This window comes from Mizuhopecten yessoensis, unplaced genomic scaffold (genome assembly GCF_002113885.1).
Source record: "Mizuhopecten yessoensis strain PY_sf001 unplaced genomic scaffold, ASM211388v2 scaffold10771, whole genome shotgun sequence".
In the NCBI taxonomy this organism is placed as follows: domain Eukaryota; kingdom Metazoa; phylum Mollusca; class Bivalvia; order Pectinida; family Pectinidae; genus Mizuhopecten; species Mizuhopecten yessoensis.
In genome coordinates this window covers 197,541-214,537 of record NW_018408713.1, presented here as the reverse complement: position 1 = coordinate 214,537, position 16,997 = coordinate 197,541, and the positions used below count along the sequence as shown (strand labels likewise).

General features: G+C 34.7%; 1 protein-coding gene across 1 annotated transcript in view; it reads left to right on the top strand.

The window, feature by feature from the left end:
• The window catches only part of LOC110462287 (protein SFI1 homolog), a 31,057-nt gene continuing 14,060 nt past the window's right edge, over window positions 1-16,997 (top strand). The window contains exons 1-13 of the mRNA XM_021516200.1: window positions 1-35; window positions 6,953-7,156; window positions 7,763-7,834; window positions 9,029-9,139; window positions 10,020-10,114; window positions 10,566-10,683; window positions 11,142-11,244; window positions 11,629-11,785; window positions 13,900-14,061; window positions 14,764-14,834; window positions 15,336-15,428; window positions 16,270-16,367; window positions 16,905-16,971. Coding sequence (XP_021371875.1) covers window positions 1-35; window positions 6,953-7,156; window positions 7,763-7,834; window positions 9,029-9,139; window positions 10,020-10,114; window positions 10,566-10,683; window positions 11,142-11,244; window positions 11,629-11,785; window positions 13,900-14,061; window positions 14,764-14,834; window positions 15,336-15,428; window positions 16,270-16,367; window positions 16,905-16,971 — 1,386 coding nt within the window. The remainder of the gene's footprint in view (window positions 36-6,952; window positions 7,157-7,762; window positions 7,835-9,028; window positions 9,140-10,019; window positions 10,115-10,565; window positions 10,684-11,141; window positions 11,245-11,628; window positions 11,786-13,899; window positions 14,062-14,763; window positions 14,835-15,335; window positions 15,429-16,269; window positions 16,368-16,904; window positions 16,972-16,997) is intronic.

Sequence of the window (16,997 nt, the reverse complement as noted above, 5' to 3'; positions counted from 1 at the left end):
ATGGTATACGGCCACTGCAAGAATGCCATCAACAGGTGGGCACGGTTTGTCATGGGTTAATGGTGACCAGGTCCATATGTATATAGAAAATCAATTAATCGTATGCTACGATTAAATGAACAGCCAGGTTTCGACATTACCGATCTTCTTAACGCATTTCTTTATCTTTGCATTAAAGTTTTAAATGACATTGCACGAGACATTGCAATGTTCCTGAAGGGATACACGATTGTAGGACAAACTCACACCTAGTCTTTTCCCCTTCAAATGATTTGTTAAAGTCAACGCTTCGTCAAAATGTAAGTCTATGATATCACCACTGGTTAGCATCACACAGCTGTGTTCCAGTTGATTACACTGTTCTTCTTTACATCCAGAAAATACGAAGAGTTCTGATATTTTCGATCTTACAGCATAAGCATAAGAGAGGCACAACAGATGTTTTATGATTCTACGATTAAATAGTCTCCCAGTCTGTTAGCAAACAAGTCCTTTATGAATGTACTTTAGCACCCACATTTTTTGAATACAAACAGTAATTTGTCATTAAAGTTACTCTTCTTCTCACAGTTCGGTCAAGATCTTCATATGTCCGAGTTTGTATCGTCTTATGGGATAGAAAACACGTACATCTACCACGTTTGCATAACAGTTAAAGCCATGTTTCGGATTTACAAAACAAACAGCATCTGTAGATAAACACAGTTTTTAGACCATCGCAGGTGATATCGTGAAATCGTATGCTTCAACGAAACACCACACATAAAAACAAGTAACACAGTCTTCGATGCCAGTAAGGTAAAATGTCTCCAGTTATTTGTAAACTTTTTCTATCGTCCTTTAAACAAACTTTCACCTCACCTTTGACTTTCTTAACAATGATTTGCTGTGTTATTCCAATACGACAGGCGATACTATTAGCAGAGACTTCATAGACGTCAATGTTATCGCCACACTTGATAGCATCGATTTGACTCTAAGCCATGTAGAAGGATACCTGAAGTCTCTGGGGAACGGCTGTCTTTTATAGAAAAAATAGCTTTAACCTTTGATCCTTTAACCTCACCATTCTTAATCTATCATCACCATCCTGCCTTACTATCCTCACTATCCTCACCCTCCTTACTCTAACATTGCTATCCTGCCTCACTATCCTCACCCTCCTTCATCTCAGTATCTTGCCTCACTAACCTCACCATTCTTCTCTGACTATTTAATCTATCATCACCATCCTGCCTTACTATCACCCTCCTTACTCTAACATTGCTATCCTGCCTCAATATCCTCACCCTCCTTACTCTAACGTTACTATCCTGCCTCACTATCCTCACTAATCTCAAAAACCTCACGTGAGCCACGTGGGATGAGGTTTGATACCCTTATTTTACATCTACTATTAATAATTAATTCACCTAATTAAATTAAATTGTTCATGAAAATTGTCCTTCCTCAATGTGTTTCTAACATATAGTGTCCACATTGTGCTTCTAGTTTTAAGTGCACAATGTTCTAACAAGTTCCGTGTCCACAAAGTTATTCTAGTAAGTTGGTTCCCTTCCGTGAACTCAATTTTACCATGAGTATCTCCCCTGATCTCAATCTTCATCACCTTTTCCAAACAAGGACCAAGCTTCGCCATATTTCCTTTTTTTTCGAGCATGCGACGGAAAAAAGATCTCTTCAAACCAGACATCTTCTGGCGTTCCCGACAGTCAACTGCGGTTATCCGATAGCACATATTGTACTTTAGATATCTATTTACTCTGCCACTAGATTTAATTAGCGGTGTTTATCGCCCCTGACTTTAATCTAATCTATCATCCCCCCCCCCTTTAACATCCCCGTTCCGCAGTTAACTAATTGAAAGTGTTATTGCATACACTGGACCCGTAGCATGGTACCTGACCCGGTCGAATTATTCTGGAAAAGGCCGGACACCAGCGAAAGAAATGAAAAGACAGATAGACAGACATATACTTATTTCCTTTTGATCATTTTGGTTTCCATCGAGACTTTCCTGGTGTCCTTAAAGAAGAGGATACAGAGACGACTCCCTTGCACAAAAAAGAAAGCCGATTCTTTTTTCGGATATGAAGGAGGTGTTTTTTTTGAATTAAAGATAATAAAATAAATACATATGGCCTTTCCTTTACATTGTCTAGGGTCACCAGTACAAAATAAAAACATGAAAACCGGAAGTTACTACAAATGCTCTGGAAACTATGGCCTTTCCTATACATTGTCTAGGAACATCAATACAAAACGAAAACGTTAAAACCGGAAGTTACAATAAGTGTTTCGGAGATGTACGACGTTTCATGTGCATATTCTAGAGACACTAAAGAATAAGAGATATATCATTAAACTGGAAGTGACTAAAAGTTCTCCGGAAAGCTACGGCGTTTCATGTCTCCTGTTATCATTTGTCAGAACTACCAGCAACAAGCGGGATACTATGAGCTTGTTCATGACACGTCAATCTGTGAAATATTGGCTAAAAAGGCCACAAGTCTCGCCACAAATCTTACCTAGTATTTTTTGTGTGTGTTTAACGTGCACGTGTAGGTGTGAATACAACACCACAACTATATACGCACGTATGGATTCAATTATTGTATTTTAATTAATACTCATCCTTTTCTCTCTTATTATATTTATACAATCTACAGTTATGATAAAAAGCGTACATTGTCGTAAATAGAAAATCCCGAACATGTAATGGATGGCCATCAAATGTAGTTAGTTTAAAAAAAATCAGAATCAAAAGACACGATTGGTGTATCATCTAACCGGATATAGCAAAACATGATGACCAATCATAATGAATTCACCAAAACTGACGTCACTAAGAAAGACGTCATCTAAGAAACATTTTGTGTAAGCGGAAGCATGCCGTTTATGCGAAGTGGCGGTTACCCCCGCCACAATCACAGTTATTAGAACGACCGAGAGTCTACTTTGTTAACTTGATACTAAAGTAACTCGTTAAATTAATTGTCTTGTACTGACCTTACTGCCCAGGGAGTCCACTATCAGTTGTGCGTTAGTCCAACCTGTCAATCATCCCTACAGACTAACCGCCTCGGCAGTTTCTGTAACTACCCAGCGCAAATATTCACGTTTTATTCCCAGTGTTAATTTAAGCTAATTGTTCATTAATTATTCAAATCCATCAATTAAAGGCACCAGTCGGCGGGAGGTCATAACTCGACTTACCATTATAAATTGCAGCATACATGCTGTCCATTCATTATGAAAACCGCATACTACATTGTTACTGAGGGTCAGAGTTCAGGAGAACTATATCAGGAACTTCGTTGATATGGCAATCATGGCCAGCCGGGTGAAGAGAAGACACTCCACTCCGACATAAATCATTACGGTATCTCCTTTTACATTGTTCAAAATGTGTTACAAATCTATAATTTGTACTGACTTCATTAAAAAGAAAATTACTGGTATTCTACATGTATCGTGACAGATCACAACAGATAACCATGGTCTTTTACTATTTTGTAATTTTTATAAAACAATAGGTGTACAAATGCATATTCATAGAAATATACAAATTACATAAATAAGAAAACACATTTTATAGAATATTAATTGTTTAAGGACAAGATATTTAATGACTTAAATTGTGTCGCCATCTTCAGGTCACAAAAGCTTGCGAAAATGAACACAATTTGTCTCATTGGTACCAATATAGTACACACAAAAATAATGTAAATATAAAGGAGTCTTTTTATTTTAGAGGGCGGAGCTCTCTCACGGGCCCGAAGGGCCCGTGAGAGCGAAGTTCTCCCTATAGGTAACACGTATGTAAGAAAAATAAAGATTATTCACAATACCTATGGAACTGAAAAACTTGTCTTAACATGGCCGCGAGTCGCACGCGCTGTAGTCTCCGCCATCTTGATCTCGAAACAAGTTTTCGTTTGCCGAATCTCGAACAAACGTTACATTTTTGTAAGATTTAAAACTTATATCTAACTATAGGGTACTTAGATATTTGATACTTTCCGGTTAAAAATGTAAATTCTCTTGACATAACGTTACCGGCTACATTGCTCTAGTTCTGAATGGTCGAAAAAGTATTGTATCGGCAGTGTAGTCTCGTTCAATCAGACGCTTGCGAAGACAACAAGCGTCTGGTTGAACGAGACTATCACGCAGAGTTACGGTCCTTGAACCCTGGGTAGAGATTGCAGTGGTATATATTTAGAAAACGGAATATTAACCAGAGACCTAAAGTAAATTTAGGTCTATGTATTAACAAAACAACTTGCTGGTTGTCAACAAAAAGGGAGTTTATCACAGAGACGCAAAATAATAGGATTAAAAAAAACATACAAGTATTTTCATAAGAATTTTTTAATTGATATTTTGCACGAAAAAAATAGAAGAAAAAAATTGAATCCATATCCTCGGGTTACCGGTTTCCGCGCACTTAAGAAGCATCCGCGATTTCGTACTCATATCGACATGTCTATTTTGATTTAGTGTTCAAAGAAAGATAACACGAATACACTAAAAAGAACTTCTCTACAGGGACCTGCAAGAACAAATGCTGCGTTTGTAATACAAAAAATATATTTGATCGTCAAATTAATTATCAAAATAAGTTTTTTTAAATTTCACATTTTTAATTGATTTTTCAAGATGTCAAATTGAACGAAATCATGTATTTTTTTAAAATTATTTATTATATTTATTTAGTTATGATATAGAATCTGTTATTAATTTTTTCTGCAGTTTTATATCGGTTTTGGTTGATGGTAAGTTATTTCTCATTTTGTTCTGTTTGAAATTAGTGAAAATTGGAAGTTCATTGCATTACAAGGTTTACGTTTCATTAAAAACNATTATATGAATCATGCGATAATTAATTTCCAAGAGATGTAATATTAATGAAGGCGTGAAATGTAGTTCGTGTCTACATTATAATCAAGCTAACAACACTTAGATCAAAGTGTGGTTAGCTCAATGCTATGATGGGTTCGGTAACGGGTTGTTTCGCCCCAAATCCCGTTCGCCCTAGGTTGTTTCGCCCTCAAAAAATATATTTCGTAAATCATAAATATCATGTTAATTTTTTATTTTTTTTTATCTTTCTCTTGAATCAAGATATAATTACGTGCAGGAAGATGTAGAACGAACCTGTATATTCATCACCGAAGCCGACAACGGACATACTAATATCCGGAATATACTGCATATTTTCATTTCATTACCTTAATTAAGTAATGTTGTTCTTTATAAAATGCACCTGTACATGTTTTAACGTTACAAATGTAAAATAGTAATACTTATACAACTTCTAACATGATATAAACAATTAAAATAGTAATACTTACACAACTTCTAACATGATATAAACAATTAAAATAGTAATACTTCTACAACTTCTAACATGATATAAACTATTAAAATAGTAACACTTATACTACTTCTAACATGATATAAACAATTAAAAAGCACCCTGTCACGTCACCCACTTTATATCAAACATATTTGAATATATGGACATATAATGAAACTAAATTAATTTCTCTAAGTACATAGATACGTATACAAATAGAAAAAGATTAGGTACAAATTGCATATAAGAATGAAAATAAATTGATACTTTCTCTAAGTTCAATACTTATAATATATATAGATAAGATATGGACATATATAACGTAATGTTGAATTATAACACAGTATTGAGAAATGCCCTATCTATGACAAGTTACCTACTCAAAATTATCTACTTAAATATGCATATAAAGTTTTGTTATTTCCTAGAAATTTGGTTAGCTTAAAGCTTTATTTGTATTATTTCATAAACAACTAAATTATGCTTCATAAGAGTCCGCTAAGTTACCTTAGGAAAGGCTTAAAGTTTTCCCCAGCTTATGACTATTTCATGAACTTGTAATTATTATGTATGGAATTGAATATATTGCATATGTTCTCCGCCATAGTACAAGATATTTATAAAGTATTTATCAATATGTATATTTCTGTACGCCTATATATATGCAATGTGGATTTGGTAATAAATTGAATTGAAATTGAAATATTATTTTTTATTGGTCGGTACTATCAAAACTTCTCAAAATGATCTCCTCCAACTAGCAAAAAACAACATAGATGTGCGCAGATATCAAGTAAAGAAAACACAGTGACGATTATGTGTATGCTAGACTAAATGTGTTAACATGGAAAAATAATTTTGTTGTATACCCCGTAATGTAATTAAAACTACACCATTTATATTTCATTTCACTATTCTTATTTATTTCTAAAATTAAATTCAATATATTTTATAATGTGTGTCAGCGTGAAGACAATAACGCAATCTATTTTTTGCTTTACAATGTACTTAAAAACAACACAAACACATTTTTTTTTAGTTAAACTGATTTTAATGATATGAAAGACTAAGAAGACTTAATTTATGACTTAAAACAAATAAAAATGGAAAGAAAATACCAAACAATGTTTCGCCCTAATTTTTTTGTTAACCTGGCGCGAAACAACCTAGGGCAAACAGGATTTGGGGCGAAACAACCCGGAACCGATGGGTTCCAAGCTAAATTAAATCTTTTGTTTACTGTTGTGTACTAAACTATCGAAAAATCGACATCATACTTAAGACCTCTGTAATTCAGTAGTTTCGGTTATTTAGACATCTTCTATACAGGGTAAATCATATGGTCTAAATAATTTCAGTAACAATCTATTATAGTTGAACTTATTGAATTATTTGTTCTTGAATTAATGGAATCTTAATTAATGACTTTTACTATATTACATTAAATCAGGGGAGATTGATGACATTCTAATGATGTCTCAGCTAGTGACACGTACACCTTGGTTTTAATTTGCTGCCATTCTCCATTTGGTGTTGTTGTAGTAATACTGGTAGTAATCTTTTCCATTTAATTGTTAATTTATTCAACAGAGGTGATGTCTGGCCAAGTGAAAATAACAAGGCAAAGGATGATCCAGGTAAACAGTTGTCCAAAATACCTGTATCTGGTGCCAGACAGCGTAGACGAAACAAGATTTCCAGTGTCACAAAGCCAGTAGTTCGGTCTAAGGTCAAGACCTACCGACCAGGTTATACCTGGGATAGGGGTGGGAGATTAAAGGAAATCAGAATAAGGTAAAGTTGTTTTATTTTTAACTTTCGCTTATTAATGTCAACTTTAAGTGCTAGCCAGAGTCAAAGGTCAACGTGGGTTAAAAGCTTTGAAATTAAAATATGAAATTTCAAGCAACAAGATCTTGAAGCGATTAAGAATATGTTAAAATGTCTTGTGTTCTAGTTACCAAATTTGGTCTGAAGTTACCTATATGTCAGTTTCATGTAACAAAAGAAACATGTGATGGATACAGGCCCTCTGGGCCTCTTGTTATGACACAGATGTGTATTGTATGTTGACTAATTCAGTTTGGATATTGATGATGTTTAAAACTATTTCCAATGAATCATTCAACTGCCACATCAAGATACATTGGTTATTTATATATATAATGAGTACCAACCTTGTTATTGTACACTGTACAAAAGCAAGTAAAGATCTAGTTTGCGCCCTATATTTAGGGCAGATAAAAAAACAGAAATTCTTAGTAAAGAACAAGCTATTACTTACTTAATGCAATAACGAATATTTATATATATAAATATGTCATTCTGCATATAACAACCTTTTACACTGTATCATTACACTTTTATTCAAAACATTTTTTATTTCTTCTTTTTTTTTAGGTGTCAAGCAAGGAAATTTTCATCAATTTGGAAAAGAAACACATTTGGCAGAGTCATGCCATCAGTTGCGAGGTCTGTACCATTTAAAACAATAGGAAACAATACAGTTCTTGATTGAGTTTGAGGGCAACATACATTTTGTTGGACCCAATTTGAAAATCAAAACATGCTGAGGGTAAATGTGAGTCAGGTCTGAGAATCCAAATAACACAAACAACTTTTTTATTGCTATTGTTATTGTTGGAAATTGAAAATTGTCTAGGTTGTGTTTTGTCAATGAATTGCGAGGCCATCATTAATTATTCTTGTCGGAATCGCCGACAACAAATTGAGGATGTCCTTAAAATTTTATAGTTGAAATCTCAACCATTCTCATGCACACACAGCTAAAGATTTGACAAATATGATACGATGGTGCATTTACCCATTGTCAACAGCGATCCAGCTGTTGGCCATTGGCTGTCAACAGTTCATGTATTGGGATGTTTACCCTAACAAAAGAAAGTAAAAAATGTACAGAGAATGAATTGGAAGTACATAATGTATTTTGTAAAAGTATAATATTTAAGCTTTTGATGGAAACGTTTTGGATATAAGCAAATTGTAACACTTGGGTTTGAAGTAAAAAACCAAAACTTGTGTGAACTGGGTGCATACGTACCCGGTAAGCAGAATCTTAAAAAAGTTAATGTTAGCTATATAGATTGATAATAATTAAGTATCATAATCAATGATTATGATATTCAAGAATCTGATGCTTTTTTCTTCAAACCCAGCTACCGCTTTGCTTATCCAAAATGCTTCCAACAAAGCTTAATAGGTATACATTTACAAAATACTTCAAATTTAAACAAAGATTTGAAGTTAGTGATTGTTGTTTGAAGATGTAACTGGCTTGTCACATTGCTCTAATCAAATTTTGTTCTGAACAACAAATCAAAATTGTGAACAAACTGGGAAAATTAGATTATATTACAAAGAAAAAAATGTACTTTGTGAATTGTATTTTATCTTTACCATCAGATCATCATCTACATCAGTTGTCAGACAATACACCCTAATCCATCAGACAGATTGTCACTTGAAACTTTGATATAAAATTAAGAATGCTTTGAAGCAATGTAACAACAAAATAATGAAGTACATGTACTCCCTCAATTAAAGATATGACAATAGTTGAAGCATGCATGGATCGGAATGGAATTACATGACATGCATTTTTTGACCTTACTACATTTATTACATATTGATATCCTATTTTCGTAGGGCACACTACCGTAGAAAGCTGATGTTGGAAGCCTTCAGGGATTGGTACGATATGTGGTGGGTTGTGCGCAAGGAATGGCGACTACTCGTCCGGGCAGAGTGTCACTACAGGTATATATACATAGCGAGTGATCTGGTTGGCTAGTTTGAAACAGATCCGTCAGACTTTCGGAAGTATTAAATGTATTTTCTAAATTAAAGATGTGATTCTCAGCAATATTTCACTAATGAAGAAATGGAAATCCTTTCCATAATATTTCCATTACCAATAACATCTAAAGAAAAACATATTCAAGGATAGGCTCCAGAATAATAAAAATCAGTTTTACCTGTTATGAAGTTGATATTTAAGTCCAACAGCATTCACCTGTTAATACTATTTATATGACTCCTAATAGTTTAACTAATATGTACAACTCTTTAAAACTCGGTAGAGTTGAACCGTCAGAGAAGTCAAATATTTGTGTTTGTCCCGTGGAATTCGACTTATCCAAGGTTTACTTTGATATTTATATGTATACCTGTGCACTATATTACCTGAATAGAGCTCATCCTGTATCAATGCAAAGAAATATCAGGTCCTGCTAGAGCTTATCACCTGTCCAGATAGGGTTAAAGCCTGTCAAAAGCCTATATCTTATATTATCTATGATGTTGCTCATGTCTGTCCAGTTGTCATCACTCTACTATGTTAACAATTAGTTTTGTTTAAAATAGAAAATTTCCTTACCCTTGAAGTTAGTAAACATGATGGCAGCAGTATTCATGTCTTACAAATATTTGGTTGTTAAACATGTCAAAAAATGGCAGAAATCTAAATAGAAACAAGTTTGATGCTTGGTTATTTTATTTTAATTCACGTGAAAACAAATTAAGATAACTTTGTATATCTTGATGAGTCATATTAAGCCTTTATATTATGCTATTGTATTTTATAACAATGGTCATCTTTACAGTTGTGTATATAGTTTTTTTATCCATTCCTTTCCAGATACACAATATACTCTAGAACTGTCCATGCTTGGAAACACTTTGTCATCCTACAGAAGATGAAATCTGGTCGATTCTCGACTGCCCACACACATTGTAAGTGTTATATCATATTACCTCTGGTCCACAAACAAATTGTCTGTAAACTGTTAATCAATTACATGTTTTTGTTTGTTAATTGTTGTGGAAAGTCAATCACAAAATCAAATATGTATATAGCAATGAATGTTTATAATTCAAAGTTTATTTCAAAATTTCAGATTTGTTGTTTGATGCACAAAGCAAGAATCAGTATGCACAAAACTAAATAGAAAATAAGATTAATTACAAAACTAGGGCCTTACTAATCTTTGCCAATTTTGTCACAAACATAGCACATTATGATACAAGTACAAATTTTAGTTACCATGTATGAATGAGTTTGTTTATGATGGTGAAGTATTTAAGAAGATGGGAAAGTCCAACTCAGTCCAACTTAATATCAACATCATAATCCTTAGAGCTTACATTTTAATGTCTGTAATAAATTGTATGATAATTTATCCAGATACGGGAAAACTAAGCCATAAAGTCCTGCTGGCTTGGATACGGTTCACCGCACAGAGAAGGGAGGAGAGAAAAAGAAACGCTATCGCTGTCAACTTTCACAATGCTCATTGTTTAGGGTAGGGATTGTGAGATTTAGCTATATGGCAATACACATTCCATAGTGCTGATGTAATGGTTAAGGTCAGAGGTAACTGTTGCTAATTTTAGAACACCTTTGTTGTCACCATAGTAACCTTATATTTTTTGAGTATCGATTTAACTTTAAACAAATGTTAGGTATAGATAAAAAATATCAAAGGCAAATTTGTTGCTTAAGGTGAAGGAGGTAAGGTCAAGGTCGATGTCAATGTTACTATCATTAAAAACTTTTGTCATAACTCTAATGACTTTACCTTCTAAAAATATGTTTAAACTTTAATGTATTAATGGCAAGAGATGATAGTTCTTGAGGAAAAATTATGTTGTTAAGTTTTGCTGGTTAAGGTTTTAAGGTTTTTACTGCATCTTTTTTTATGGGGAAATCTTACTTTTAAACATTCGGTAATCCCTGTACTTGTTTGTGGTATGATTACAGTCAGGCCTGGCTTGAGTGGAAGAATCAGCACACACTTGTACAAGAAAGAGCAGAAATGGAAGCGACAGCGCTGCAATTCTGGGCTTACCGCCTCCAAACACAGGTACTGGTAGCATTTTACTACATGTAGTGATTTTTTAATCATTGAAGAAAGCATGTTGATTTACCCTGACAGAAATATGTAATTATCCAGCAGAGTCTTGTAGTTGTTCTTTTTGAACCTTTTTCAAATAGATTTTCTGGATATGCCTGCATGCTTATATTATGAACAACTCTGAAAAAATTTATAGAATAAACAATACTAGTTCCCAGTGATGATTCCACAACGCTGTAGGTCATATTTCTACACTGTAATTTATAGACTTTTGTACTGTAATGCTTTACATTAATATAGTATTATTAAATGAATCATCCAAATTTCATGTATCATATTAAATCAGGCTCAGTCAGCATTAAGTTGTGTTTTTAACAATATCTTCCTGTGTAGTTCTGGCTTATCTGGCGTAGAAAGTTAGACGTGCTGCAGGAGAGAGAGGCTAAATTGAACCTGGCCGTGAGGTTTCACAAATATACCCTGAAGAAGAAGATACTCATGGCCTGGGTGAAATACTGGTTGGGAAGGAAACAGATACAGCAAGAAAAGGGTAATTACAATTTTATGTATTCAATGTGATTTCTTGAGTTTCCTTGGGTTTGTTTGTCCTAATTAATGCCTTATGATTAAAAATAAAAATACTCGAAATTTATCCCTTTTACCACTGTAAACCATAATGGACTCCTCCATATTAATGCATGGAGAGTCTACTGAAATTACATAGGGGTGAAAGGGTTATTTTGACATTACATATATATATTGTTGTTGTCAATTACAAGACATCACTTCCAGTGTTCTGAGCCTTCACGGTTAATCACAACAGTATTGTAAGCTGATCAGCTGGTCTGAAGGACCAAAGTGAGCATCTGCCCTACATTGGCGTCCGTCAACAATTTCTTCAAATGACTTCTTCTTAACCACTGATTGTAATTTTATCAAATTTGACTGGTAGTATCCCAAGAAGGTGGGGATTTAATATTGTACAAATGAAGGGAGCAGACCCTTAGGTGACTGAGGGACAGAGCTAAAATGGGGTAATTTGCCATATTGCATTAAGCAACTTCTTCTCTGAATCTAAATCCCACTATATATGTGACATTAACATTTCACCAACCAAATTGTGGCAGTATAGAATGCTATGGTATTTAATTATGTTGGCAGCTTATTATTTTCATCCCTCCTTCTGTGTCTTCTACATAAATGACATTGGAGAAACATGAAATGTCCATCTGCTACCCCAATTATAATTCTTGGGATTTCTAGTTTTTTTGTTTATTTCTCTTTTACCTGCACTTTCTCTTTGGCAGTGTCAGCCTTAGTCTGAATTATTCTGACGTTTTATTGACTTTTTTCATATCGGTCTGTCGTCGATTAACATCAGAACTCCGGCCCTCTATAACATGCGGGAAATATGCGACCCGCGCCCGGAGCGCACTTCAAATCGACGACAGACCGATATGAAAAAAGTCGATAAAACGTCAGAATAATTCAGACTAAGGCTGACACTGCCAAAGAGAAAGTGCAGATAAAAGAGAAATTAACAAAAAAACTAGAAATCCCAAGAATTATAATTGGGATAGCAGATGGACATTTCATGTTTCTCCAAAATATGTTTTTAGTGATTGTTTTGGTTGTTTGAGGCATGTTATGTATGTTCATCTTGTGCATAAAGAATAGATCTTTCGATCCATGAGCGACATGTGTGTGAAAGTGACGATTTGTTTCTAAAATATCAGTTTAAAGTGCGCTCTGTGCGCGGGTCGCATATTTCCCGCGTATTATAGAGGGCCGGAGTTCTGACGTTAATCGACGACAGACCAATATGAAAAAAGTCGATAAAACGTCAGAATAATTCGGACTATGTCAGCCTATAGGCACACCTGGTTAATTATAACCTGTTCTCCAAACAATGTGACCAAGTTTGCTGTCATTCTACCGAGGCCAAGTTAAAACATAGTACAGCTGTAGAAAGCTCATGTAGCATGACTATTAACGTGTTTATGTATGACATTTTGAGGAATAATTTGGAATGTACTCTTGTCACCTTCATAAGACAAAGGACAAGTGAAGTGTATGTACACTAGGGGTACAACAATATATTGGCGAAGGTATATATCACGACATTTTGAATATGATGCGATACACAATGTTTTTTAGGAGGTCACAATACACCTACGACATTTCCCAGATTTTGTCATTTCTGAATTAAGTCTACTCATATCCGTTCCAACATGGTGAGTGAAACACCAACTTGGCATGCACGTCAAAAGACGTGAATTGTGTGAAACTTTTCAAGTCCTGCTCATGTTGGAACAAGTCTATTTCCAGTTGTAATATTACCATTAAAGATTTGCAACATATCTTTTCGCTCTGTTTCTGCTGTTATTTAATGCATATGTATTGTGATACAAATGGTATCGTGATACGTATCATATCGTCATGTTAATGTATCCTTGCAGCCCTAATCTACACAAAGGTGTTTGTACAAGTTGGCGATATTGAATCGTTGTTGATTCGGCTACGCTATACTATAGTGTATGTACTCTTTAAAAAAATCAATAATAACTTTTTTTGAGATAACACTTCAATGTGTCCCTTGAGTAGCCTCATTATCAGCTGTCTTCAATCTCTCTGATCAGGGTATTATTATTTTCTTGTTTGCAGGATATGCGAGGTTGCTGTACCACCGACACCTGAAACGCCGGTTGTTTAACATGTGGGTGAGACGCTACAACATGAGCCAGTCCATCAAAGCACACCAGGAATACATGGTTGTCCTTGGTCAACAATTTCAGATGCGCAAGGCATTTGTACGCTGGAAATTGTGTATCCTTATTTTACATTTTTATTTGATGAACATATGTTAGCCTGTTGCCCCCAAAAAGTTAATTCCTTAGAAGCGTTCTAGATATGTTTAATACAACATTTTGAATTATAATATATAGTAAAACCTCAAATAATGTAAGTCTTCTCCCCAGGGTTTCAATATAACTGGGTGCTCAGTCAGGTTGGTTGCTCGTATTGCAATTGGTCTGTTACAATTGTTTCACCGATATGTCAATTATGACGTGGTACGATGACTTGTCCTGTTTTAGTTTATAAAGCTACTAGAACAGACCTCTATGAAAACATAACTGTAATGGAAAGAAATCAACAAAACATCAAGATTTTTGTCTCTTTTTAATCCTGTTTTATGAAATGGGAGGTACATGTATATCTTGTTGGCTTTGTCAGTGTATACATACATTCGTCCTTGTTTGCTGCCATGCTTGCTTGCGATCCTGTTCCGCCGATTCAGGTACGGAGATGTTACTTGGTATACATAGAGGATATTTGATGGTTTCTTCAGTAATAACAAATTTATTTCACGAGTGTGGCAAATATTTTGATATTTTTCACGAGTGCACAATTGTCACATTAAGACAACATTTATCCTTTAAATGATTCCAAGTTTATTTATTAACTAAAAATATTGGTGAAATGTTTAAGATTTGATGAAAATATGATTATCCTTAACTTGACCAAAAGATGTCGATGGCATTCATAGGGAAAGAAGGGCCCACCAGATGGCAGCACAGCATTGTGTTCGGAGACTCATGGTAAGGGTTTCTCCTGGCTGTTATCTATTTACGATGGTACATTTTTGCTAACTCAAAGGTCATCGTGACCTATAACTAGGCCTGTTTAGAAAGGAAAACAAATTGTCTGGAGTCTGTCTCTGATAAGATCTCGAGTAGGATCAGAAACATCCTTGTGATGTAGAACTGGTACATCTTGGTGGCATGGAGCTTCAAAATAATTATGTCATAAGGAATGAATTTTGCAAAACAACAAAAAATCGTCTGTGGTCCTGGAACTGTATGGTTTGATTCATCAGACTCCTGTTAAAATCCAGGGAAGGAAGTACCCACATATGCTATATGCTATGACGAACAGTATTTGCTAGTGACTTTTGTAAACTATGCACCCTCAGAGCTTCCACAATAAAATGTATTTACCATGAGCACAATTTTTGTATCATTAATTTATTTCTTCAAGACAAATGAATGAAAAATAAACATTTTTTTATCTCAAATATGGTTGGTCTGTTAATTTCACAGGTGTTTGGCCTGTCCTGTCTAAAGCTACATGTGATCCAACAGAGACTGAAACAGACCAGACATGAAGTGGCTCTCCAACACAGGGACAAAATGGTTGGTTTATCCATATTAATTATATTTTCATTAGTTGTCATAGTGTGACACTAACAGATTGCTTCAATTGGATGTAATGCAAAGTACATTTACCTTCTCAAGTTTTAGAATGAAATACACACTAAATATTTGGTTATATCTACTCTGAATATTTTGAAAACATTTTACTAGAATATGTCTCCTTTGTGAGTGTTAAGAGGAGTAGTGCTGAAAGAAAGTGAAACCCGAATAATTTACTGAAAGCATCAGTCAAACCACCAGACATATGTATGTATGGAATAAAAAAAGATGTAGTAAAAAGAATGTGTGCTTGCTGGGGATCAAACCTGCGATTTCAGACTTTATAGCCGGACCCTCTAGCCGAAGCTAGTAAGGAGACGTTGACACTATGTACAATAAACATCTTTTACACGTCTCCACACTTTTTCAAAGTTTTTGCTCTCAAAGACAACCCAAGTTTCTTTTGCTCCCAGCCAAGGGTTATTTTCTACCTTGAATAGGGAGGATCAATGGCACCAGTTTGTTACAGGACAGAAGTAGTAAAAAGAATGTGTTTGTTGCTGGAAATCAAACCTACAATCCCAGATTTTCTAGTTGAATGCTCTATCTGCAGCTGAGTCAAAGGGAAATTTCCCCAGACCTTAGCTAGTTAATTGACTTTGACACTATAGATAATAAACATCCTGTATAAATATTTATGTATACTGATAACGGGAGAAATAGGCAGAGGTATCAAGGCTGGGGAAGCGGTCAATATTATCACAATGCTTTCACAATTTCTTGATCCTGTATATATTTTGAAGAATCTTACAAATGATCTGAAATGCCTTTGATTTTACAGCTTCTCAAGACCCATTGGGAAGTCTGGATGATGCGATGTGAAAATAATGAAGAACTAGAGCTCATTCCTCTGACCAGGAGAGCTAACCATCACTACAGGTGAGTCCTACTCTCTATCACAAAAGTTATTTCTACAACAGTTGAACATTGTAAACTCTGTGTCACAGAGAAGCTTGACAATACTGTTGGGCAGAACATTGTAAACTCTCTATCACTCGGATGCTTTGCAGTATAGTAAAAAAATATATATCAAAAAAGCTACTTTTCCGCATGATTTTGAGCAAAATTTACTTATTTTTTGCTTCATTGTCCTCAATATCCTTGGAAACATTAACTAAATGTTTATTTTACTCCCATAAAAAAAGACAACAAAACACAGCACACAGCAATGCACAAAATGTCGGGGCTCAGAAAAAGATGTAGCATAAAAACAGGTCCTTATCGAAATATTAACTAATAACTCTCTCTGAAAATATTAAGTTGGATGAAAGCTGTACTGTATTGAAAATGGCAAAGAGAGTGTCAAACTTGCTGAAGAAGCTTGATTTTACAGAAAGTTACTGTTTATTAAAGTTCATTGGCAGGTCATACTTGAGGTTATAACCAATAATCAGTAGTAAGATGTTTGTTTTGTAGACAGGTAATGCTGTCCAAAGTGTGGCAGGGTCTAGAGATGTATGTCCACTGGAGGCGGCATAGAAAGGTAGGATCACCCCCCACCACCACCAC